We start from the raw sequence: 26500 nt of genomic DNA, 5'->3' as shown, positions 1-26500 counted from the left end.
TAAAATCAGGATAGAAGGTAATTTTACAGGGTAATAAGATTTAAAACATAGAGGATTCCCCTCTAAGCAAAACTTCAAAGTTACAAAAAACAGGAATAAACCTCCTTCTTAGCACAAGGAAAATTCACAAGCTAAAACAAAAGATACTCTAATACATTTCCTTTCTATTACTTACTATTTCTGTAAATTTAGATGTATCATTCAGTAGGAGCTGGATTACTTGCTTGGTCTCTCTCTTTGTCCCAGGAGAGAGCAAAAACAAAACAAAATCCAAAACAAAAACCTTCCCCCCACAGATTTGAAAGTATCTTCTCCCCTTATTGGTCCTTTTAGTCAGCTGTCAACCACGTTAATAAATAAATTTGTTAGTCTCTAAAGTGCCACAAGTACTCCTTTTCTTTTTGCAAACCAGGTTCTCTGATCTTCTTAACCCTTTACAGGTGAAGGAGGGATTTTACGCTACCCTTAGCTGTATTGACAGGTTTCAGAGTAGCAGCTGTGCTATTCTGTATCCGCAAAAAAGAACAGGAGGACTTGTGGCACTTTAGAGACTAACAAATTTATTTGAGCATAAGCTTTTGTGGGCTACAGCCCACTTCATCGGATGCATAGAATGGAACATATACCAAGAAGATATATAGATATAGATATATATACACACACACACATACAGAGAAGGTGGAAGTTGCCATACAAACTGTAAGAGGCTAATTAATTAAGATGAGCTATTATCAGCCGGAGGAAAAAAAACTTTTGTCGTGATAATCAAGACTAACACAAAGAAAAGGAGTACTTGTGGCACCTTAGAGACTAACAAATTTATTAGAGCATAAGCTTTCGTGAGCTACAGCTGACTTCATCGGATGCATTTGGTGGCTGTAGCTCACGAAAGCTTATGCTCCAATAAATTTGTTAGTCTCTAAGGTGCCACAAGTCCTCCTTTTCTTTTTGCGAATACAGACTACCACGGCTGCTACTCTGAAGACTAACACAGTTTGTATGAAGAAAAGGAGGACTTGTGGCACCTTAGAGACTAACACATTTATTTGAGCATAAGCGATCGTGAGCTACCGCTCACTGCATCGGCTGCATCACGAAAGCTTATGCTCAGATAAATGTGTTAGTCTCTAAGGTGCCACCAGTCCTCCTTTGCTTTTTGCGGATACAGACTACCACGGCTGCTGCTCTGAAACAGTTTGTCTGGCAACTTCCACCTTCTCTGGGGGCACCTCTGTCTTCTTACTACATGGTCCGTTCCACGCGTCCGATGAAGCGGGCTGGAGCCCAGGGAAGCTTATGCTCTAATAAATGTGTCAGTCTCTAGGGTGCCACGAGTCCCCCGTAGCTGTAGGTTTATGACCGCCGGCCTGACAGGCTAGATCAGCGCAGATCAGGAAGCTTAGAGAAGAGCCAGCCCCGCTCAGGTCTCTCTCTCCATCCTGGGGGAGGGGGGGATCCACCCAGATTAGGGCTGGGGGCCCTGTGGGCATTGTCCGTGGGGTCCCGGGCTCGCGGCGGCTGGCTCGGGGGGCGCAGGAGCGCGTCTGTGTCTCTCTGTCGCGCCGCGCGGGAGGCGGAACCCTAACTGCGGGCTCCGGTGGCCGGGGTGCCTTGGTGGGGCCGGACCGCCGCCTTGGGCGCCGGCTGCGGCGCGATGGCAGCGCCCCCCGGTGGCTCCCTGCCCTGGCCCTGGCCCTGGCCCTGCCCCTGCTTGGGAGCTGCCTGGCGCTGCCGCCGGGACGCGCCGCGATGAGGCTGCTCCTGCTGGCCTGTCTCAGAGCCCAGACGGGGAACGCCACCACCGCGGGCAGGATACAGTAAGTGCCGGCACCGGCTCTGTTCCCAGGGCCCTCCCCCCGCCCGGACCCGCCGCTTTCCTCTGCCCCTCCCCCGTTCACGGGGGGGGCGGACTGGACTTGTCGCTCTCTGCCCCCTCCCCCGTTCACGGGGGGGGACTGGACTTGTCGCTCTCTGCCCCCTCCCCCGTTCACGGGGGGGGACTGGACTTGTTGCTCTCTGCCCCCTCCCCCGTTCACGGGGGGGGGACTGGACTTGTTGCTCTCTGCCCCCTCCCCCGTTCACGGGGGGGGACTGGACTTGTTGCTCTCTGCCCCCTCCCCCGTTCACGGGGGGGGGACTGGACTTGTTGCTCTCTGCCCCCTCCCCCGTTCACGGGGGGGGACTGGACTTGTTGCTCTCTGCCCCCTCCCCCGTTCACGGGGGGGGGACTGGACTTGTTGCTCTCTGCCCCCGTTCACGGGGGGGGGGGACTGGACTTGTTGCTCTCTGCCCCCTCCCCCGTTCACGGGGGGGGGACTGGACTTGTTGCTCTCTGGCCCCTCCCCCGTTCACGGGGGGGGGACTAGACTTGTTGCTCTCTGGCCCCTCCCCCGTTCACGGGGGGGGGACTAGACTTGTTGCTCTCTGGCCCCTCCCCCGTTCACGGGGGGGGGGGACTGGACTTGTTGTTCTCTGCCCCCTCCCCCGTTCACGGGGGGGGACTGGACTTGTTGCTCTCTGCCCCCTCCCCCGTTCACGGGGGGGGGACTGGACTTGTTGCTCTCTGTCCCCTCCCCCGTTCACGGGGGGGGGGACTGGACTTGTTGCTCTCTGTCCCCTCCCCCGTTCACGGGGGCAAGGGGGGACGCCCTAGGATGTGCCTTCCCCATTCTTAGGGAGGATCTTGCCATGTCTGCCTCTTCTCCTTGCATAGGAAAAACAGGGGGCCTCCCCATGCCTGTTTCCTCATCCTCAGGGACAAGGGGGCATATCCCTGCCTCCCCACCAGGGCAAGGGAGGGCTGTCATCTCCCTTGTGCCTGGCCTCCCTTTTATCCACATGGGCAAGAGGGGCACCAGGCCCTTCTCTCTCCCATTCCACAAGAAGTGGGTGAGTTCCTGTGTGTGTAACACCGCCCTGCCCTCCCCCCCCCGTCCACTTCCATGGGGACAGGTGAAGAGTGGGTGCAGCATAATGTATTTTCCTATCAGGGCTTCTCTCAAGCCCTGAGAAATTCCTTCATTCAGAGAGGTTGAGACTGTAAACACAGCCTCAAAATAAAGTCCCAAAAGAAACATGGCATCCTCTAAATCAGGGAGACTTGAGGCAGGTCAGGTTAATAAGGTAGATGCTACACAAGTCTTCTATAAAGTTAACTCTCCAGAAAAGGAATATCTTTATCTGTGTCTTGTATAGCACAGTGCTTAAAAGCTAGTAAGGATAGAGCAGGGAACTGGGAACCAGGATTCTTACATTTTTTCCCTAGCTCTTCTACATTGTGTGATATCACTTAACCACCCTGTGTGCCTCTGTTTATGCACTTGTAAGGGCTTGCCTACACAGAGGGCTTGTCCAAGATAAGATGGGATGTGAATTTAAAGTGTAATAGCTATTCTGGTCAGTTTCCCCATGTAAACAAGTCCTAAGCTTCATTAATGAATATAAAGTACTTTGAAATCTTTGAACTAATGACACTGTACAAATACACAGTATTACTGAAATATTGCTGATGCTACCATTTATCTTGTCCTTTTACTTTTCTATAAAATGTGGGAGAAAAGAGCATTATGATTAAGAGCATAAAACTAGTGAGGTTTCATGTTTGCAAGCTCTTACATTTTTTGGGAAAAAATATGAAAATAAAACTTCATTTCATGATGGCTTTGTCTTCTTATGTCCTAAAGTCATCCTTTGTTTGCTTTTTACACTGTCAGTTGAGGACAATAGTTTAAGTCTGCGTTGTGTTAAATATACTGGAATTTAGCTCACATTGTTATTATGTGTATTTGCAAACTTAGGCCCTGACCTTGCAAAGGCCTACTCACATGCTTAATTCTACACACAAAAATAGTCCATTGACTTTGTTTTCCAAGAACTTTCATGCCAGGCAGTTAGTTCACATCCTACTCAATCTTACATAGTTGGGACTCTAAAGGGCTGTTCAACTGTAGAAGATAGAGATGTAACATGTCTACTAGCCTCCAGTACTCAGGGGAATGAAACAAAAAAGACATAAAGAAGAGCAAAAGCAGCAGCAGAGCCTTACAAAATTAAAGTTTTTCTGATTTAAGTATTACAATAAAATGTATGGTTTCAGAGTAGCAGCCGTGTTAGTCTGTATTCGCAAAAAGAAAAGGAGTACTTGTGGCACCTTAGCGACTAACAAATTTATTAGAGCATAAGCTTTCGTGAGCTACAGGTCACTTCATCGGATGCATTCCACCAAAGTACTCATCAAGTACTGCTTTTCTTTTTAATAAAATGTATATAACTGTGTGTGATAGATGTTCAGTATCTACATACTAGCACAGTTTTTGAATTTGGGTGGTGTGATTTCTGATGGAATTCATCCCCTTTTATGACTATTTCTATTATCCCTTTCAGTGTTTATTTTTTTACTGATGGAAGGCATTCAGTTGTATCAAAATGATAGATAAAACAACAAAAACAATTCTCAGAATATTCTACCCTCGTTTTTCCTATGTGGGATTATTTTTCGGCCTTATAAATTACTCAGATTTTAGCTAGCCTTCCAAATATTAGCTCCAGCCTTGGAAAAATCTTGTAAATCTTCAGCACCTGTAACAGCTCAGGGCTTGTCTATCTGCAGTAGCTGCACTGGTATAACTTGAATCATCTTTTAAACTGATTCAAAAGGCTGTGTGGACACTTTTTTTTTTTTCTGTTAAAGAATGGCTTAAACCTGTTCCTATACAAGGTTGGCTAAACTGAAATAAAAGTGTCCACACAGGGATTTGCAGTTGCTCTAGTTTAAAAATACTGATTTAAATTAACACATTAAGTTAGACTGGTGCAACTTTCTTAGCCAAGACCTCAGAAAAGAGAGAATGAAGGGGATCTCATTTCAGTTACAGCTTATAAGTCTGATAGAGGTGTTTAACTTACATTGAAGGTTCCAGTGCTCAAGCAGTTGGAGAATCAATGCCCAACAGAATCAGAATGTCTCATCTCAGTTACTATAAATATATTCATAGTAGTGGTGTAAAAGACCCCACAAAAACAAATCCGATCTGGATAATGTGTAAGCAATATTAGCTAGAAATCTATTTTCCTGTTTAGTAGCGTTAGCTGTCAGTTGTTCAGCTTAAACAATCCTACATTGGCACTGCCAGGTAAGGACAGTTACTTTAATTATTGTAGCTATTATTTAAACAGCTTTTTTATATAAAAGGCCTAGATCCTGATAGGCTTTAACTTTACACACTGTGAGAATCCCTGTTCATAAAGTTAAGCACATAAGTCTTTGCAGCACCATGCTTATATATGTAGAAGATTTTATATGCTCAAGGAAATGTACAGCTTGCTTTAATCACATCCGTGTGTGGTTTATTTACGCAAACCTTTTTATATGTTGACCTGCAGCAAACATTGGTTTATTTAAAAAAATAAAATGCTTAAGTTGTTCCTAAATGGAACAGCTGCTAATGTAGGTTAATTTTATGGCTTAAGAAATGCATCCGATGAAGTGAGCTGTAGCTCACGAAAGCTTATGCTCAAATAAATTTGTTAGTCTCTAAGGTGCCACAAGTACTCCTTTTCTTTTTTGAGTATTCTAAGTTTGTGATACTAGTTTGTTTATATAAATGCTTTATCTCTTAACACAATATTTTCATCTTCTGAATTTAAACTCTTAAATTCCATAGTGACAAAGATATCAGAGTCTAATTTGTCTGTAAATCTTTGGGACAGATTCTTAGCTGGTGTAAATTGGCATAGCTGATTTCAAGCAGTTGAAGATCTGTCTCTTTTTTCCTTTGTGTTTCCAGGTCAAAAAAACAGCTCTATAATAAAGGTGGTAAAGGCTTCAATTATGTTTGGCCTCCTTAACATTTCATCTCTAATCTGCATGACAGTGTACTCATGGCTGTCTCTACTCCAGCAAAAACTCAGGCTGTAATTCTAAACCCTGGAAGAGGGATCAAAAGGGGGGATATTAGGAAGGAAAATAAATCAGTTATTCTACCCCCCTTGGAATTTTCTACTTACCTTTTATTATCTGTTGTGCAAAGGGGAACAGAAATTGCAACTTTTGATGGGTTGATTTATGAAGACTTAAATGAAGTGTTATGTGAATATGTAGATATTTTTGAGAGGGAGACACTGTTTTCCTGGGGATTTACAAAATTTCACATAGGAAACTGAAATGATCACATTCACAAGAGCATAAAACCCACAAACGTAATGTAAAGGCTAAAATTGCTTGTTGAAATTTAGCATCTTACATACACCCAGAGTAATCAAATGATCCCAGTTCAAGGGCACCGTAGTTGAAAAGCCTGTAGAAATGTTAGCTGCCCTAGAGATAGATTAGAATATTGGGTGTCCGTGCATGCATGCTACAATGCAGATTAGATGTTAATCAATTCAGTATTGAGCATGGGATGGGGTTCCTCTATTTTTTTTTCTTGCACTTTCTACCTGGTGGTATTACTGCTACAGAAGAGGGTGTGCATGTCAAAAAATTCCCTTCTCTTCATATTAGATAGCAGCAAAGTGGACTCTCTTGCCTCCCTGAAGTTGCATTGGCAAACTCTGTTCATATCTGCGTTTGCTCCCCGTAGGGAGCAACTGCAGAAGAGAGGTATTCCCCATTCATCTTCCACTCCTGAGGCTTAGAATTCCCATGTTTACAGTCCCAAGTGATGAGTGCTGCATTCCAAAAGGATTTACACAGCTTAACCTGTTTACAAGCAGAGTGAAACTTCATTGGGTTCAGTTCTACTTCCAGAGGGAAAACTTCTGACTTGAGGCCCTAGAAGCAGAGTAATTGCCCCTCACAATTGCAGTTTTGATATTTCCACTCCACAATGGATGTGATCCAAAGCTAGTCCTATAGCTGTTGGGGTGTACTCATTTCAATCCAGCACAAATCATCTATGCTAATTCCATCCATGCTGTTTGGAAAGAGATGTCCAAGGCAGGGAGAAATGAAAGAAAAATTGGTGTTGATTAAATAAGTATGAATAAAGTAAGTGAATGGTTGAGGGTATACAGGAGTAACTGTAGACTGCTGGCCATCCTTAAAGTTTGTTACACTCACAAGAAGAGTGTACAGTGTGCAGATAAAGGTGCCTCATTCTTTTTGTAAGGGAGAGGAACAAGTTCACTGATAAAGGCACTTTCAAACCAAAAAAGGTTATATGAGGACAGATTTGGTTTCACAGTGAAAGCATCTTAAAGTTGTAATTTAAATACCTACAGCTTCTATAGACTTTACTGGGAATTGTGGTTGGTCACTACCTCTGAGGCTCATGCACTACAGGCCTGATCCAAACACCAGCTGAAGTAAAAATTATTTGATTGACTTCAGCAGGTTTAAGATTAGGCCCTCTACACTCAGTAACAGCTAATACAGCTTTGGAAATCTGACTGCTAACAAAGGGTTTGTGGAAGAGAATCATTGTAGTTGTATGAAATTTATTCAAAGGGGCATTATTATTGAGTTGTATTACTGTAACACCTAGGAGCTCTAATCATAGACCAGGACCCAGTTGTTTGGCACTGTACAAACACAGAAAAAGAAGTTCCTGGATAGCAGTCACTCTATCCCCATAACTACTTGTACAGTGCAACCCCATTCAAAATGAGAATATAAAAGAAAGTGGGGGGTTTTTTTGGGGGGGGAGCAAAGAAGAGGAGTGGGTATGGTGCAAAACACAATACAGGTGTTGCAAGCTACGGCATGTAAGAACCACCGACTATTTTAACTCACAGGAAACATTGGAATCCCAGTCAGTTTGGAACCACATAACATACTTGCAGTGGATGAAGAACCATGAGCTTTGGAATCATGTGGGGGTGTTGCATTTTTCAGATTGCTAGCTGGGACAAACCAGAAGCAGCAATCAATATACTCCTGAGGGCATTCTGCGCCAAAAAAATAAAAATTCTGCAAATGTTATTTGTCACATAAATTTGGAGGCTCCAGCATGGCATTGGGGAGCACAGGCCACTGGCTGCACAGAGGTGGGAGATCACTGTGCAGCTTCTCCCCATCCCCGGGACATGGACTCAGCAGCAAGGCTGCACCCCACCCTAACACAATGCAAGGACTGGCCTGCCCCAGAAACACCCCAGAGCCCTGCCCCTCTGTGCCAGGTGCACCAGGTGTGGGCAGGCAGGCTCAGCAAAGCAGGATCCAAGTGTGAAGGGTCTTGGTGTGGGGGGGATCCAGGTGTGCGTGTAGGAGTGATCTGGATGCACAGGGGATTGTTGCGGGGTTCTGGGTGCAACAGTAATGGGATTCTGCGGGGGGGGGTCCAGGTGTAGGTGGTTGGGGCTCGGCGGGGGGGGGGGTCTGGGTGTGGGGGAACAGAGCTTGGCATGGGGGTCTGGGTGTGGATGGTCCAGATGCTAGTGGGGTGGGGATCCAGGTGCAGCTGGTTGTGGCTCAGTGGGGTGGGGATCTGGGTATGGGTGACTTGTTGGGATGGTGCAGGGGGAGTGGAGTTCGGCAGGGGGTCTAGGTATGAGGGGGTCTGGATTCATGGGGGTTGGGCAGATGGGGGAGCAGCTCCCTGTACAGGGATCCCTCCCCCTGTATCTTAGGAGCAATGGGTGCAGGAAGCGGGTAGGGGGGAGGAGTTTGCAGAGCTTCCTGGAGTTGGGAGAGAAATCGGGGGTTGGTCTGACCTGGCCCCAGATGCTGTACAAAGGAAGAGGAAATCCCATCCTCCCCAGCTCAACCGGGACTAGGAGCTGAGCCCAGCGCAGGGTAGGAGCCACGAGCCACGTCTTTCCCAGTTCCGCCCCCTGCCTCACAGTGATTTACCTCTCTGCCGGCTGCCCTGGGCACTGGGAACATACTGCTGGGGAGGTTTGAGTGACTGCTCTTTGGCTTCCTTTTGCTTTCCCATCAGAAAGTCATTTTTCTATGGGGAAGCAAAAAAATCTGCAGGGGGCATAAATCCTGTGCATGTGCAGTGGTGCAAAATTCCCCCAGGAATAATCAATAAGAGTAGAAAAGAATGTATGAAAGGGAACATAAAACATCACCTGGGTTTTTGTAGCCACGTTAGACAAAAATTGCTTTCCTATGCAAGTCCTTCATTAAAGTGTGAATAGGACACACAAAGTCAGAAAAGAACTGCAACTTTTAATTTTATATTACCAGCAGTATTGCTACACAAACTGTATAGATCTACAGTATGCCACAGCATATTCTCCCTATCCCAGAGATTAAGAAGCTGAGACATACAGCTTGATTTTGAGATGTGCTGAGTACCTGAAGTTCATCTTAGAATTAAAGGAGAAGAATTGGGTCCATACAAGAGTGAAGGGACTTACTTAGAGCCAAACAGTAAATCAGTGGCTGAGCCAAAGCTGGAATGCAGGAGTCCCGGACTCCCAGCACTGTGTTCAATAAACAGCATCCAAATTTTATTACCAAAAATACTAGATGATAAAAAATGAAAGTAAGTGAAGCCCACAGACAGAGAACAAAATCCAATAAAGTGAATCCAAAGTTCACCATGTTTCTATAAATATTGGGTTATTTAATTCTGGAGTCTGTAAGTGATGCTACTGAAGCTGTCTCTCCAAGTTATTATCAAACTGGACCATTACAAATGATCTGTTTCAGCCTGAGTAGTGGACAATTCACAATTCCTCTGATTTGACTTCTCTCCAATAAAACAGCCAGCTGCCAGATTTTGAAACCCAAACTCCTGTTTAGAAACACTTTACTCCACAAGTTGTAGGACTGAATTCAGTTGGGCTGTTCGTGGAGTAATGTGCTACTCAGCATAAGTAAGGATGGCAAAATCTGGCCTGAAGTGAAGAATGTCAGTAATGAAGATGTTCTTTTGGAAATTTACCCACAATCTACAAGGAAACAATAGATAAAACACTACCTCAAAATTCAGTATTTCTTGCAAGGCTCAACATTGTCACGGGTGTGTTCGCTTTACAGAGAGCAGAGAACACATTTATTTTTATTCCAAAAGTGTTTGTTTATGAATTGGCAAAACAATTTAAATACACAATTTTTATCAGAAGAGAAAACAAAATATATCAGGAGTGTTTATATGTGTTGGCCTGATCCAGGGCCATCTGTGACTTCACAGACAGCTGAGCTTTCAAAACAGAACAAAATAAAAACCTTGTAAAATAGTCTCCAGGGCATCCTCTCCCCATCCTCCTTGAAGTGGTGATATATGTTCGAGTGTACAGGAAGTTGTACTCTTCATTCCCTGAGCGAAAATAAGCCTTTCATGGAGGAAGAAAATTGCACTACGTAAATTCCAATACTTTAGATAAACCCTGATCCCACAGATATTTATGCATGTGCTTAACCTGAAGCATAAGAGCATAAGGTCACATTGAACTCAATGGCACGTGTAAAAATGTTTTCAGGATTAGGGATTGTAAAATTGTAAAGAATTTTCAAAGTATTCATTTTAACTTCCTAAATTGTATATTATCTTTTACATGCCCCTGAATAACCAGTCATAGAGTGAGTCCAGCTTTTTATCACGCCTCTAGATGTATCCAGGTCCTCAGTAGTGGCCACTTAAGGCTCTGCTTCCTTAAGAGAGTCCTTCATAAATATCCATCTTTTAGAACACTGCAAGGAAGTCTCTCCCTCCATTTACCATTGAGACCACCATTGTTCCACTTTGATTTGCGCTTGGCAGGGTCAGCTCTGTTGGCAGGTTTTGCCATTGATCTCACTGTCCCCATATGTAACAGCTAGAGCTGGAGTAGGGAAATTTGTCATCTGGGTAGCCAGCAGCTTGGTTCAGGGCCAAGAACTGCAGAGAGCTTTCCTTTTGACACCTTTCTCATCGGGTTTGAACAGTGTGTTGCTCTTTACGACACATACACTGCTCTGCACTCATGGGAAAAGCAAGTCAAATAAATCCTCCTTCTACACTTCAAAAACTAAAGTGTTAGGGAACCAGTCACAGTGTCTTGATGTGATTAAAACATGGTTCAATCTTGCCTGGGAGGTGGGGTTGCCACCTCTGAGGTACAAAAAACCCCAAGACATCCAGGATGATCCTGAGCCCATAAAATTGGACAGCTGGTAGTGTCTACTGAGCACCCGTACAGATTTCAAGGGACAGCTACCTTAAAAAAGGGATGAACCTAGGCAGATAGCAGCCCTATAGGATAGATTAAACCAAGCTTTTTTAATTGCACTAAATACTAGTGATAACACTATAAAGTCCCACATATACTAGGAAGATAGAAAAGTGTTGAATCACGTCAGGGCTTTAATATGTTGCATCTGGGTCCCTCAGCATGGTAGTTTGTTATGTAGAGGGGATCAAAATAAAAAGAGTAACACTGATTGAGCAACACCCAGGAACAGTTTCCAAATACTTAGGAGTATTTGTTTGCACCATGACTTCTGAGCTGTGGTAACTGAAGACAAAAGGAAATATGATCACCTCTTGTAGTTAGGCAAGATCGCATCAGCTCAGAATTTCTAACTGAGTTTCTTCGGTTCTGAAGTCCTTGGAGTGAGGTTAGGGAGTTACTTTCAAATTAACTGTAACATATAAACATATTGCTTGTACATGATAGTGATGTATGCTAACTGGAATACTGAAGGGGAAAAAAAATTTTTTAGACAAGTTAACGAGCACATGAGAACTTGTGAAATGTATGTATGAGCATCCTGATTGCTTGCCTCAGAGAATGCATTTTTACAGCTGTGGGGTTTGCGGTTCATTATTATTTAATTAGGGCCAAACTGTGAACCCCATACATTGATAAACAGATACTTGCATAAATAGCCCAACTGAAGTACATGGGACTGCTCATGTGAATAATTGCTCAACAATGTGAATAAAGGCCTTGCAATCTGTCTGTATTTTATTATTTATTAATGCTTACTCTAATTTATTATTTTTATTTCAAATGGTGAAATCCAAAGTAAAATTAATTCCTATTCAGTATAATGGAGAAATATAGTACCATATGTTGTGCCAAGAAGGCTCTGCCTGTTATAGTGCTAATAATCTTTCCAGGGCCTCAAGACATTTTATAGCATTTTTAGCAGCAATTTCTGCATTGATGACTAACTTCCCCAGGACAGATAATTACATTCTTTGGGAGACTGTGAAGCGACAGAGAAAGGAAAAAGAATAATATTCAAGAAGCTATTGAATTCACGGATTTTAACGCCAGAATAATTAATATGTGGATGAGAAATGAATCAACTGGAGCAATATCTAAAAAAATGTAGTCTTCTTTTTATGATGCTGGAAATGTAAACACTTTATACTTGAAGTTATTTTATATATATTTTGCTGACACAATATGCAAGTTTCTATCAAAATATAGGCATGTTCCTGCACTGCTTAATGACAATGGCACAATTGTCGATTGATTTCAGTTTCACTAGGGGGATGTAAAACCTCACTGGTAGTGAGTAGATTGCTGATCCAAAACCCATTGTAATCGGAAGTTTTTCGATTGACTTTAATGGTTTTTGTATCAGGGCTTTAATGTGAAGAATGTTGTGCAAAATGTATATATTATCACCTTGAAAGCCAACAATAAAAAATAATATTGTCTTGATATTTTAAAATCTCAGTTGCATTAATACTTGGTGTGTTCATGAAAATGTGTTAAATAATAATTTCTTAAACTAACCCCATTTTACAGACGAATAAACTGAAGCAAAGAGAAATGAAGTCCAAGGTTAAACAGCGTGTTAGCAGGAGGCTGCAGAATACAATTTTCAGTCCTCTGCTTCAGCCTAAAATCCTTTTGCACTGAACAAAGTTTTACATTGCACTCTTTTTTTGGTGATGATAGTGGGGATGGTTTGGTAGTTATTTTAACAGGATTAATTAACTAGATGCTTTTATAGTTTCTTTCACAAGGCCCCCTTGATTCAGCCCACTGATCCAACACGTACAACAAAGGGAGTCTTTCTGGTTATTTGAAGGGCACTGGATCAGGTTCATAGAGCCATATCCTGCAACGTGCTGAATGTTTTCAACTTTCATTGATTACAAAGGGAACTGAGGGCTCTCAGTACCTTGGAAGATTGGGCCATGTGAGGGGATGCAGATCCTATTGCTGGCAGCCCACACCCTATTGAATAAAAGTCAGAAGGATGTGGAGCAATCAGAAAGGGGCTTTCATGAGAGAGTATTGTCCAACCCAGGTTGCATAAGGAAAGTGACTCTAGGGGATAAAAGTTATTAAGCAAAATATGTTTTTATTAAGCTATTTAACATAATGGCAAATCTGCAGCATATTAATATTAATCATCTTCCATTTGTTCTATTGTTTTTATGATGAAGGGATCATCTAGAAGCTGTGGGTCACATATGCAGTCTTAAGGATGCTTCTGGCTATGAGAACCCATCTGAAATAGCAAATCTAATCTCTGCAGAGAAGTTTGAAGCGGCTCTGGCCATTCATCTTTATAAAGGAGGCAGACTTCTGCAAGGTAATCCTCTTTCAATTTAGCAGTAAAAATAACCCTTAAAAGAAAGAGTTTGAAAGAAAGCAGGAATGAATACAAATAGCTACAAATGGAAAATGTGCATAAACCCATACATAATGTAGTTACTTTGTTTATCCATTTCAACAAATGTTAATAAACATTAAAAATGTTTCTCTGTGGGAGACTTGATCCAGAGCAGAGAGAACTAAGTAACTGTACTTTTAAAGGACACAATATGTTTTATAATTAAATACTTTTACTACAGTAAGATAAGAGCATTACAGTAACAGTATGATACTTTCAACAAATGTGCTCTTTCAGAGGATGATAATAGCTTGGCTAAGTATAGCTGAGGTCAAACAGAAGAAAGGAGAGAGGCTAATTTGATTTTCTGTTGAAAAATGAATCATGTTTTCTAGACATGAAATAACTTTGAGTTGTCAGTCATGCCAGCTAAACTGCAGGAGACAAGCATGTTAGCTGACAAATAATAAAATCTTCTATTATAACTGGTCAAGTAGAACAAAATTTGAGTCTGCCATTAATGACATGCTAGCAACACTGGCTTCCAGAATTACAGATAGTGTCAGCAGCTGAAATTGCAAATATAGTCCCATTCTTGAGCTCATTTTCAGATTTTCCAAGTCTGTACATTTCGGCAAATGTAGATAATTGATTACTTTCAACCGACCAGGAAATAACGTTAGTTTTTAGGCCCTCAAAGTCTCCACCTTTCTGGTACTAGGAGTTTCAAAGCTTAATTTATTACTGTTAGTATGCATTTGTACAGTGTCTATCACAATGGAATCCTATTCAGACTGGGAACTCTGGAATACAAATAAGAAATAATAATAATAAATAATCTTTAATCTGTGTATTGTGATTTTTATTCTATGACAGGATACAAACTTGTTACAGGAAAGGCTGATGAATGGTTTTAAGACTGATCTAACATGTATTTTAGGTAGAAGAGTGAACATAAGGTTGGATTTTCAAAAACGCTCAGTGTTTGGCCTAACTCTGCTCCAATACTGACTTTGATGGAAGCCAAATTCAGTTCATGCGAAGTACTTTTGAAAACCCGACCTAAAATCCCAAGTGGCCTGAAACCTTGATACTTGACTGATTTAGAGAAAGTGTTACTAATCTAAATAAATCACAGTCCCACTGTACCTAGAAGCAGCTGCAATAGCAAACAGAATTATCTTGAAAAATAAAATGGAAAGCCAGGGAAAAAAAAAAAAGCACAGTAATATGATTCCCAGGATGATTGAACTGACAAATCTAGAAGAGATTACTGAGTGTTTGAAGGGGGTGGGGGAAAAACAGAATGTGGAGGAGATGCAATAATTGGCTTCAGAAATTTAGTAATTGGCATGTTAACAGTAACATTTATTCCACGTATATTTCATAATAATAAAAAACTTGTAATAACTGAAAAACATTTAGAAGCATAGTGCCATATGTGAATATTTTGATCCTGATCCTGTAACCATAACTTACATGAGAAAGGGCTGCAGGATGGGGCTCTATAATAAAATATTGACGACGATGAGTAGTCAGGGCCTTCGTTATCTCTCCTCCAAAAGATGGTGTCTTCAGAAGCACCTTGTTCCCAAGCCATGTTTGTACATCGGTCTAATGTTCAAAGGAAAGACTGCCATCTGCTGAATCATTGACTCCTCTGCCATCCAAAGGTTAAAAAAAAAAAAAAAAAAGGAGGAGGAGAAAATAAAAGTCCTTTTGCAGGGGCAGGAAGGGAGTTGAACTACTCATGGTCCCTTTGCGGTCATCTTTAAAGCATCTTTAAATGTGCAATATTATGGGTTATCAGTTATGAAGCACAATGGTGCCTTAGAGACAAAATGACAGACTTCTACCCCAAAGAGCTAATAATTGATAGCTACAAACACTACCCAATAGACAGCTGATAAAGGTTCCTCTACCCTGACCTATAGAACTTCACAATTCCATGTGAAACCCACAAAATAAGTAGTCTAGCTGACAGATCTGATAACTGCATCCCTCTCTTCCAATGTTGCTAGAGACTCATTTGTTCTGCCAAAGTGTAGTCTCATTTATCTGGAATTTAAAAGCACGTGTGTTGTAATTAGCAGCAATCAGTTTATTATTTGTAGCTTAATGAAGTTTAAAAGTGACCACTTAAAACAATTAAGTGCTCTTGTAATTCTTAAAGAATCGAGACAATATCCTCTGTCTGCTATGTTGATTAGTTTTTTGGTATCTTGCTATTTACTAAAAATCATCTGGTTCCAAATAAACAAATGCTATTAGAATGGAATCTCATTTTTATCACAATTTTTCCCCTCTAAATAATCTTAGGCTGTGTTCACATTAAGGCATTAGCGTCAATATAGTAACGCAGATGTAGTAGTCCTGGTATTAACTTTGACACTCTACCTGTATACTGATGCAAGTCCCAGTTTACACCAGTGCAGTATGTCTACCCTAGGTTTTTGCACCTGTGCAGTATATTGCTGTAGCTATACCTCTGACTAAAAACTTGAGTGTTGACAAGGCCTTACAAATGTTATTGGACCAGCACATTTTGGGACTCCTGAAGTACATTTCCTATAGTGACCAAACATTGTTGCGTGCAGAAGCTGCTTCTGGGTACTTTGTAAACCCGAGCAGGCTCTGTATAATGGGACAGAGTTAAGCAGAATGGTTGATCCAGTGCAGCCTCAGTTCTCTAGGGAGAAACTATAATTCACTTATTCTGCCTTATCTCAGCTAAAGACCTTTTCTCAAATGTAGCAACTAACTAGTTCAACCAATGCTTATAAAATGCTTGGAAGGCAGCAGAGTATGGAAGCTCAGGCTGTTCCAACCAACTATTTATTGCAACAGCCTTTTGGCTGAGTAGAGGCAGAGCCTAAGAAAACATTACAGGACTAGCATGCATGTAATAGAGTATATATATTGCACGATTCCATTAAAATTCAAGCTTAACCAGGTGTCATCGAAGAACTGTGCTGAGTGTAGAAACATAGCTTAGAGATGCACACTGTTGTAGGAATAACATCTCATGTTCACTAATGCTATTCACTAGTACTTTCTTCAAGACCTTATCTTATTAGATTACATGTAGCTCTCCTGCCTGTTTGTCTCAGTTATTTTCATTTTGCAGGTAGTAGAATTCCTTTTGGAATCATCTTTGGTGGGACAGATATAAATGAAGACATCAAACATGAAGAAAAACATCGGGTGATGGGGGCAGTGTTAGAAGAAGCCAGGTAACAATGAATGTAGGGTTTGTGCAGAAGATTATTGTTCATCATTATAAAAATAAATAAATATTGTGGTTAGTGTTTACTAAAGGCCTGAACCTGTTACCACTAGAGTTCCTGGAAGTTTGGCATAGACTTCAATAAGAACAGAGTAAACTCTTTGTAAAACTGAATGTGTAAACATTCTGTTTTTAGACTGCGGTTACCACCGTGTTATTTGACCATATTAATGACTTGCCCAAATCATACAAGGAACTGGTGGAAGAGCCCTGGTCCTCTCCCGTGGGATTTTCAAAAGCACCAATGTTAGTTAGAAGCTCAAGTCCAATTAAAAGTTAATGGAACTTGTGGTCCTAATTATCTAACCCTGTGCTTTCTCTGCTAAACAACAACTGTTCCCAAGAATAGCAGATGTGTGCATGTGAGGAGGAAATCATATTGTAGGGCAGGTAAAAGATGTAATAATCTTATAATCAGAAATGCAGTAAGAATAATACCTAGCATATTTAATTTATATGTGATCAGACGTGTGTGTAGTGGGAGGGGAATCTTGTGGAAAATAATAAGTTTGCTTTTTTTAAGGCACAGCCTCTGGCAGTTTATTGCTCTTTAATGGTAGACTGGTAGTGAGTTTGCATTGGGATGTTATGTCTTGCAAAAATGTGATCTATATATCTTAGTTTTTTGTGATTAAGCTCATCACCCTAGTAATGTGAGTGCAAATCAATGTTACTTGCCCCCGCTTGTTCCAATGTATATTTTCAGTGGTTGTCAGGACTAAAACACAGGATAATATCCACAGAATTGTCATTCATAGCTAACGTGACAGTTGGGTATTTGATATTTGACCTCTTAAATCAGTATGATTATTATTTGCCATTGCAGTAGTGCCTACGGGCCTAAAACGGATTGGGCCCCATTGTGCTAGGCACTGTACAAATGATAATAATCATTGTTCCAAAACAATACTTTTAAAGCTTCATGTCCATTTTCTATTAACCTCCCTTCTATACTACAAATAATGTCTATCTTGGGAACCCAATTCCATCAGCATTTGCAATCCAAGTTCAAAGCTGCCCAACCGTTTAATTTCAGCAAAACCGCAACTAACAAGTATTTGCATTAGGATCAGTACATTACAGACTCAAACCTGATTCCCCCTATGACTCACAAAAACTTTTTCTATGGCTCAGGTGGTGCTTGCATCTGGCATATTGACAGTGCACTTGATTGTAGTGTTGGAGATTCAAGTTGAAAGTGGTTTTGTTCTTTTTGTTGTTGTTAATATGCTTCTTTTTACAGTTGCATAAACAAAGTAGCCTAGACCATGCAAGAAAAATCATTTAGTATTGCGTGTTAACCTGTTGTTTTACAATTAAAGAAAAAAATCCAGTGACTAGTTATAAAGCTATCCAAGAGACTGCAAGAACTAATTCCTGAATCAGAACATACGTGTAACAATGAACAGACTTTTTAATGACACTTTTCATTTTTTCAACATCTTCATTCACTGAAAAGGAGGGTCTGTCTTAGGGCCTGATCAAAAGTCCATTGAAGTCAATGAGAATCTTTCCATTGACTTCAATGGGCTCTGGAGGCAGGCGTGGGACCTTCCATCTCATGCATTGGAACTCAAGAGCATTTCAAAACCATGGTAAATCTTTATTGGTATTTTAAAATTAATGTAATAGTTGATTTAACTTTTATTTTGGAGGCTTATTTATTTGGTTTATCGGTTTATTTGGAGGCTGTTTCAGTGACCCTTACTCGTGTTGAGTAGTGCTTTTACTCTGTGAGTCATCCCACTGACATGCAAGTAAAACATGATTTCAGTAGGAATACTCATGCAATATGGTACTAATCAACATAAGTAAGGGTGGCAGAATAGGCTTTATAGCCCTTGATTGTACAATGAGCTCTGCATGAATGCAGGGGTGGGCCCACGTGGAGCTCACTGAAGACTGGGACTATAAACCCTGAAGCTGCAAGATACTTAAGCACATGCTGAAATTTAAGCACCTGAGTAGTCCCATTGAAGTTATGGGGCTACTTACATGCTTAAAGTTAGACACATGCTTAAATACCTGAATGGACTGAGGCCTTACTTTCCTGAACTGGAGTGTATCTCTATTCACGTCAGCTCTTCTGCATGGGCACAAGTCCCAGTGAACCAATCACTAACACTCTGATTGAGGACAGCATTTAAGCATGTGCTTAAGTCCTAGCGGGACTTATAATTAAGAAGATACTTAAGTGATGACCTGAATCGAGGCTTTAGAAATTTATTCTTGCTTGTAATCAGATGGTTAGAATATCATTTATATTACACTGTAGTTTTCCTTTCAGAAACATCTGTGGTAAATAACTCTGGAAGAGAAGGAGAAAAGAGATATAGGAATGTGGCAATTGATACAAAAATATTAAATGTGAACATTAGACAGAAGCAAATTGAACATTTGTATAAAAACTGGACCCCTATTTTTTTTTCTTTGAAGTCTCTCCATTGTGACCTGTGTTTCTGTACTTAGAGTATACAAAATCTTGCAGAAACATAGCTTTTGCATAGGTCAGATAGGTTCTATGGGTAGTCAATGCAGTTTTGTGATAATTAGCTTAGGAACTTTAAAGGTATTTTATTAGGCTGGATTTGTTCTGATGCTTCAAAATGTATTACCATGTGCTTTGTAGAGTTCATAATTTTTTCTCTGGTATAGGAAAAGTAATTCAGTTTTCTAGAAGCTACGGTGAACAGATCATCCTGGCAGTATTATTCATTGCACAGTTATTAAAATAAAAATTGATTTTTTTATTATTGATTTCAGGGTTCTAAGTAGAAAAGTTCCATGAATCGTAGATTACTTGTCCAGCACAATATACCACCAAATTCCATAAAACAAAGTATTGAACTGTGTCTAGCTTTATAATGTGTGTTTCATTTTTAATAAAATTCCTCTAAATGCTGGTTGTACTCCTCCAGGGTATATTTTCAATTTGACAGTACTTTGTGGACTTGGGAGCAAGAGTTTTTCTGCTTGTTAATGTGATATATTGAAAGTATAATTGTAAAACCTTGAAAGGGAGCATATGCAACTTGAGAAAACAAGCATTTGCAAAGCCTTTAATAACCTTTCAACTGTCAAATTGTATATGTGGAATGCATTGTAATGGTGTAGAGCAGATACCACTGAGCAACTGCATGGAAACAGGCTCGGGACTGTGAAAATAAGTATAATAATTCAGCACTATGACTTCTAATGGATGGTGGTGACTTCACACCAACAAATTACAACATTAACAGCTCCTAGTGAAAGAGCATTTTTGTGGCTGTCACTTTCTAGAGTGCCTCACCAATTGATACCCACATACCATGGGGGTGCAGTATAAGAAACAACAGAGAGTAAGATAGAATTGTTATACTACTCTTACGGAAGACAAACCCAGAAACACATATTTAATGTGAAAAGAAAAGGAGTACTTGTGGCACCTTAGAGACTAACAAATTGCTCTAATAAATTTGTTAGTCTCTAAGGTGCCACAAGTACTCCTTTTCTTTTTGCGAATACAGACTAACACGGCTGCTACTCTGAAACCTGTGATATTTAATGTGGTAACCCATCTTCCCAATGCCCATACTTTTAGCCCCAATATAGGGAAAGGGAAAAAAAGAACTGAGGCCTTACATCCTGATTTCAGAAAGCCGCTCTGTTCAGGGTAGCACTGTGCAGGTGTTCAAGTCCCAGTGGGCACTAAGACATTGTCACTGAGGACCCCAGTGGATCAGTCACTAAAGCATTATTGCTAAGGACCCAGTTAAAGACAGCAACTCAAACACATGCGTAAATCCCATTGGGATTGAGAGTTAAATTAAAGCATGTGTTTAAGAGCTGTTCTCAATAGGGATATTTTCCTGAATTAATGCTTAAAAAGATAACTGTATGGCACATACAACTTTTAGGTATTAAACATGTTGCTGACGTTGACTTTAATTGGAGCTTGATATACTCATGACCTTTGAAAATCAGGCCGGGTGAGTCTGAATTTGGGCACCCAAAATTAAAGACCACTTTTGTAAATTCTGGCTTTAAGCAGTTGGTGCCTCAGTTTCCCCATCTGTGAAACAGGTAATACTACCTACCTTCTTCACAGGAATATTGGGGAGGCATAATTAGTTGAAGTTTGCACAGCTCTTTGAAGCTGAAAACCACCAGGTAAGCCCAAGTATTTTTATTATAAAATTATCTTTTATATGGTCCCTGATACTGTAATATCGGAGCCCCTCATGATCATTAATAGAGTTATCCTCGTAGCACCCCTGTGAGGTAGTACTTTTTTTTTGTAAACAGCTGGGGATCTGAGGCACAAAGGGAGTAGGGGCTTGTCTATATGGCGAGCAGCGAGCACTACCGGGTGTGAATTCTAAAGCACAACAAAGTGTCATATATTAACTGGCCCACGTAGATCCTGTTGATGCACATTACAAGTTCCTTAATGTGCGTTAACATAGTATGTTAACATGCACTAGGGAACTTTTGATACGCACCAGCAGGGTTTACATGAGCCACTTAGTGCGTAACACAGTGCACTTTAGAATTCACACCCCCTTTGTGCACATTGTTGCACCATGTAGCTAAGCCTTCAGTCACTTTCCTAAGGCCAAACAAGAAGTCTGTGGCAGAGCAGGGAGTTGAACCTGGGGTTCCTGAGTCCCAGGCTAGCACCCTAAATGCAGGGGTGGCCAACCTGAGCCTGATAAGGAGCCAGAATTTACTAATGTACATTGCCAAAGAGCCACAGTAATACATCAGCAGCCTCCCATCAGCTCCCACATCCTGCTCCTAGTGCCTCCCACCCACTGGCTGCCCCGCTGATTAGTGCCTCCCCCTCCCTCCCAATCAGCTGTTTTGTGGCATGCAGGAGGCTCTGGGAGGAGCGAAGGCACCGCAGGCTCAGGGGAGGGGGCAGGAAGGGGTGGAGTGGGGGTAAAGCCTGTGGTAGAGCCAGGGGTTGAGCAGTGAGCACCACCCGGCACATTGGAAAGTTGGCGCCTGTAGCTCCAGCCCCGGAGTCGTTGCCTCTACAAGGAGCCGCATATTAACTTCTGAAGAGCCGCATGTGGCTCTGGAGCCACAGGTTGGTCACCCCTGCTATAATGTGAACTTTTTGATGCACAGATGTTCCTCTCTCATCAATGCTTATTTAAGTAAACAGCATTGATACAGGAGCTTAGAAACAAAAAGGAGACAGTGGGGAGAAGGGAGGTGAGGTGTTATACAAGTACTCACTGGAAAAGATGTGCAAATTGCTGGGCTGGGCTGATCTGCCAGCAGTATGTACGGCTATGTCTACACTACTACCTATGTCAATATAACTTGTGTTGCTCAGGGGTGTGAATTGGTACAGCTGCGCCGCTGCAGCGCTGTAGACATGCCCTAACTGTATTGGACTTCAGATTCCTTCTCTCGTTAGAAAGAAGTTTACCATAACTTGTAGAAATGGGAAGAGCAGCCTGGAGGCAACTATGTCAATCTGGATAAATGGCAGTGGGCATCCCCAGGGTCTGGGCTTTCACTGAATGCAATAAATCCTCACTTTAGCTCTACTTGGCAAAACAAATAGAATTCCTGCTTCCTGCATTTTCCATCTTACTTTAATCATTTTTATCAGCTTCTGCTCTTTGTTCTTATATACTTTTGTTCTGAAGTGCCCCTTTATTATTATATTTAAAGACTTTAAGCGGATGATCCTACCCATTTTTGTCCATTTAACTAGGTTTGCAGTGGCTTTCACAGAGAAAATGAAGGAGCTGGCAGCAGCAGAATGGGTATGTTTATTATAGCATTATCAACTAGGCACTGTCATAAAATTTAATTCTAAATAATGTGGGAGAATTGTAATAATCTTCATATTGTGTATTTCTGATTTTTTTCTGGAGGAGAAAACATTTTATATTTATGTACTTTGCCGGGTCAAATAGGTCTGGCATTTGAAAGCCTTTAGTATTTGAGAAGAGTTTATAGTTGTTTTTAAAGTACTGCTCTGTAGCATTTAAAACTAGCCTTTGCCTTTTGAGTATCTCCTGATAGTATGTTTATGTTCTTTCCTTTTACATCTTTTACTAAGCCCCTAGATGTTGCCACAATTTTGCTGAACAGCTCTATTTACAATGAGCAATTTTTTAAATTAATTTGTAAATACTTGCTTTTTCAACAGAGAAAATAAAGTAAACTCCTTAAAATGAATTGCAAAGCTAAAATGAATGTTGGACCAAGCCCAGCAATATGAAATCCCCTATTTACCAGGCTGTGAAAGGTATACAGCACCAAAATACATAATACCTTTTAAAAAATTGTGTTAGTTTCGGAAAACAAAATGAAAAACTTTTCTATGCTAAATGCTGCAGCTGGTCAAATACTGGATAAAATTATTTGTAATATAACATATTAGATAAAAATACATTATTTGACAAATTATTTGAAGAATATTATCTGATTAGCAGTAAATGTGGATGAATAATACAAAATAAAATTCATTGAATAATATATTATCTGCTGAATATATTATTTAATTGATAGTTGCCCAGTTCTTTCAAACACTCTCTGTCCTGTTAGTGGCAGCGTTATTTTTATTTGCATGAAGTATGTATTTCCACATTGAATTCAATTTTACAGTAAGCATTACATTTAATCTTTACTGTAATGGAAGAAGATTGTTAAAAAGGAATGTTTTCTAATAAAATTGTATAACACTCAAAGATGACATTTTGAACCGTTATGGATGTCAGCAAAAGATTTTTGGGGGGCAAAACTTTTGTGCTTTTTCTCTGTGTACTTCTACTGGGTGTTTCTGGAAGAAGGTATGTTCTATTTACGATAGTCCATACAGCTAATACATAAGGCCCTGATCTTGTAAGCAAACCTCCTTCCCCATATGTAGCCCCGTTGGCTGTAGTGAAGTTCCACATGGACATAGGAATCCACCTGTGTGGAGCTCTTTGAAGGGCTGGGACCCAAATGTGGTAACGTTAATCTAAGCCCTAATGCTTCATCACACAAGGCAATGATAGCTCTGCCATTGTCTTCATTGGCTAGAGGATCAGGCCCTTAATTGCTAGGGTTAGTTTTCTAGTTTCTGAACAGATTTCAATTAGGATTCCCAAGATCTGGTGTTAAGTAATTTACTTCTAGAGCTTGATGTTCAAAAATTGATGGCTTATCTTAAGTGATCACTCTCCTTACAGTGTGTATGATAAACCCATTGTTTCATGTTCTCTGTGTGTGTGTATATAAATCTCTCCTCTGTTTTTTCCACCAAATGCATCCGATGAAGTGAGCTGTAGCTCACGAAAGCTTATGCTCTAATAAATTTGTTAGTCTCTAAGGTGCCACAAGTACTCCTTTTCTTTTTGCAAATATTATTTAAGTAACATATGAAATAAGTTCAGTAGTCTCAACCAGTTTTTTTTTTAGTGAGGTGGATGTGTCCACTTGATTACTTGAGCTTTGCATAGAGTCCAGAATTTAGTCCAAAATTAATTAATTAAAGCCACCACAGTCTCTAAAACAAAAAGGAATAAAAGTGAGAGAGTGAGGCTATGATCTTAAATGTCTTGTTCCAAATTCATTTTTGGTGTAATTGAGCTGAAGTCGGTGTAGTCCTACCATGGGTGAATATGACCACTTTCCTAAAATTGTACTATTAAAATATATTGCATAGACCAAAGGAATAGGGAAAGTAAATGACAAGAGAAAAATGTAAACTTACATTGAACTTTTATAGAGAGGCACTCACAAATTTCAGAGAGAGGCTAAAATTAAAGGAGTTTAAGAAACAGGCCTTGCAAAAAAATCAGACAATGAGGTTGGAAAAAATCAGTTGTGCAAGAAATGTGATTCTCTTTGACGATTTCTGTCTGAGCATTCTTTCTAAAGGCATAGTTTTAGTGCAATTACATTTTGATTCTCTCTCTTTACAATATTGTCAGATTTTGCTTTGTTTAAATAATCCTTCTTCGTAAACAAATTTGGCTCAGTATATAATTTAGCTAATCCCACTAATTATCATCAAATAGAAAAGCAGTAGAGCACCACCTAAATACCAGTAATCCAGAATTGGAAGCATTTAGTTTGGTCATATTTTTTCCTCTCTTGTCATTTGCGTGGTTTGTTTTATAATTGCACTGCATGTGCTGGAAGATATTAAAAGAAAACAACATTTTTATTTGTTTTGAATAGAAGTAGTTTAGATCATGCAACAGTATCCATTGTAATAATAAAATAATACTTTGCACTTCGAGAACACCTGCCTTTTGAAGACCTTGAAGTGCTTTACAAACTTCAGGCCAGATGCTCATCTGGTGTACATCAATAAACCTCCATTGATTTGAAGGAGTTAGGTCAGATTACACCATCTGAGGATCTGGCCCATAACATACCAGTTTAAGGGCCTGTCTTTGTTCCCCCATTACAGCCAATATTGTACCTGTACTACTGTAAGTCCCTTACTGGCAACACTGTTGTTTGTAACGGTGGGGCTAACCCCTGCTTGAAACTGGGTAAGCTGCAGCAGTTTAGCATTCTTCACCCTGTCTGTAACAGGTGTTTGCACTAGGGCAACTACACTTGTGGCTGGCCACCAAATGGTGGTATTTGGGGCCAATGCCAAATGTAGACCAGGCCTGAACCTGGACCCTTCACAGATGCTTAAGAATGGGGAAGACACAAGGAACTGGGCACAGCTGCAGTCTTTGCCCTCACTGGAGCACAAAGATTGCTCCTGGCTAGTGTCATTAACAGCTCTAACAAACCCAAAGAGGGCTGTGGAGGCCCTGGCCCAACCCATCCTCCACATCAGGCGGCAGAGCTTGCCAAGTTCAAAGGGGAGTACATACTGCGTAGCTTAAGATGTTGGTGTAGCAGCTCCGCTGTCCGGTTGCTCCAGATGACATGCTTCTGCTCTTGGAGTGATTTTGATCAAAATACAGGTGCTTGAAACCACTGCTTTACATTATTGCAAGCTTGTTTCAGAGTCACCCCTACAGTGTACCAGAACTTGGTCTGTTCATTAATTGAAACAACAGTTCCTTTGGAAACTGATCTACGAATAGGAGGAGGAATCCCTTGGCTGCCACCTGGACTGTTCATAGGGTGAAATGAACTCAAAAAAATCTGCACTGTTTACATGTGCTAGCCTGACTGAATGAGCTGCAACATGACTGACTCCAGGCATTTCTTAAGAGGGTATTTGTCTCTTAATGATTCATTCCTTCTCCTCCTCCTCTCCACGTCTTCCCTTATTTCTGATCTAATAATCACCAACAGCAATAGGAACTAACTACATGTACCATCTCTTCAATTTTAATTTCCATAATCTTGCAATCATTTTCCTTAGGCATTTATCCTTCCCTCACTCCTGTGAGGTAGGGCCATGCTATAATTCCCATTTTACAGATGGGGAGCTGAGGCACAGAGAAACTAAGTGACTTGCCCAAGAGCACACAGGATATCTGTGGCAGAGAAGGGTCTCCCAAGTCCTAGGCTAGTGACCTGGCTTTTAAGAACTGTTATTTCAAATACAACACCTGAACCTTTAAGAAAAAGCACAGGACATGGATATTTCAACTACAAACATTGAGAAACACAAATGCACTTTTCTGTGCTATTTTCCTCAGAATATTATGATTCCTTACCCATTATTTCATAGTACCGTGAGCTGCATCACTAGCAAGTACTAGAAATTGTATGGTACTCAGAGGGTCATATCCTCCAACAAACTCCTTTCGTTGTATTGGATAAAGTATCTTTAATTAGGAAGTACACAATGC

At 40.9% G+C, this 26500-nt stretch overlaps 1 protein-coding gene and 1 long non-coding RNA gene across 4 annotated transcripts in view; one reads left to right on the top strand and one right to left on the bottom strand.

Moving 5' to 3' along the window:
* Positions 1-1529: 1529 nt before the first annotated feature.
* Positions 1530-26500, top strand: part of GLT1D1 (glycosyltransferase 1 domain containing 1) — an 88624-nt gene continuing 63653 nt past the window's right edge. For all 3 annotated transcript variants that reach the window (XM_038373742.2, XM_043497856.1, XM_038373741.2), the window contains exons 1-4: positions 1530-1817; positions 13284-13432; positions 16581-16686; positions 22450-22501. In XM_038373742.2, the coding sequence (XP_038229670.1) occupies positions 1750-1817; positions 13284-13432; positions 16581-16686; positions 22450-22501 (375 nt within the window). In that variant the 5' untranslated portion in view covers positions 1530-1749. The remainder of the gene's footprint in view (positions 1818-13283; positions 13433-16580; positions 16687-22449; positions 22502-26500) is intronic.
* LOC119843852 lies at positions 13328-19048 on the bottom strand. Its single transcript, XR_005289068.2, has 3 exons — positions 18942-19048; positions 17852-18000; positions 13328-13466 (listed from the first exon to the last, which is right to left on the bottom strand). It is a non-coding gene; the product is annotated as an uncharacterized LOC119843852 (long non-coding RNA).

This window comes from Dermochelys coriacea, chromosome 15 (genome assembly GCF_009764565.3).
Source record: "Dermochelys coriacea isolate rDerCor1 chromosome 15, rDerCor1.pri.v4, whole genome shotgun sequence".
Classification (NCBI taxonomy): Eukaryota; Metazoa; Chordata; order Testudines; family Dermochelyidae; genus Dermochelys; species Dermochelys coriacea.
The sequence above is the reverse complement of the archived record's forward strand: the minus strand, read 5'-3'. Positions and strand labels throughout refer to the sequence as shown.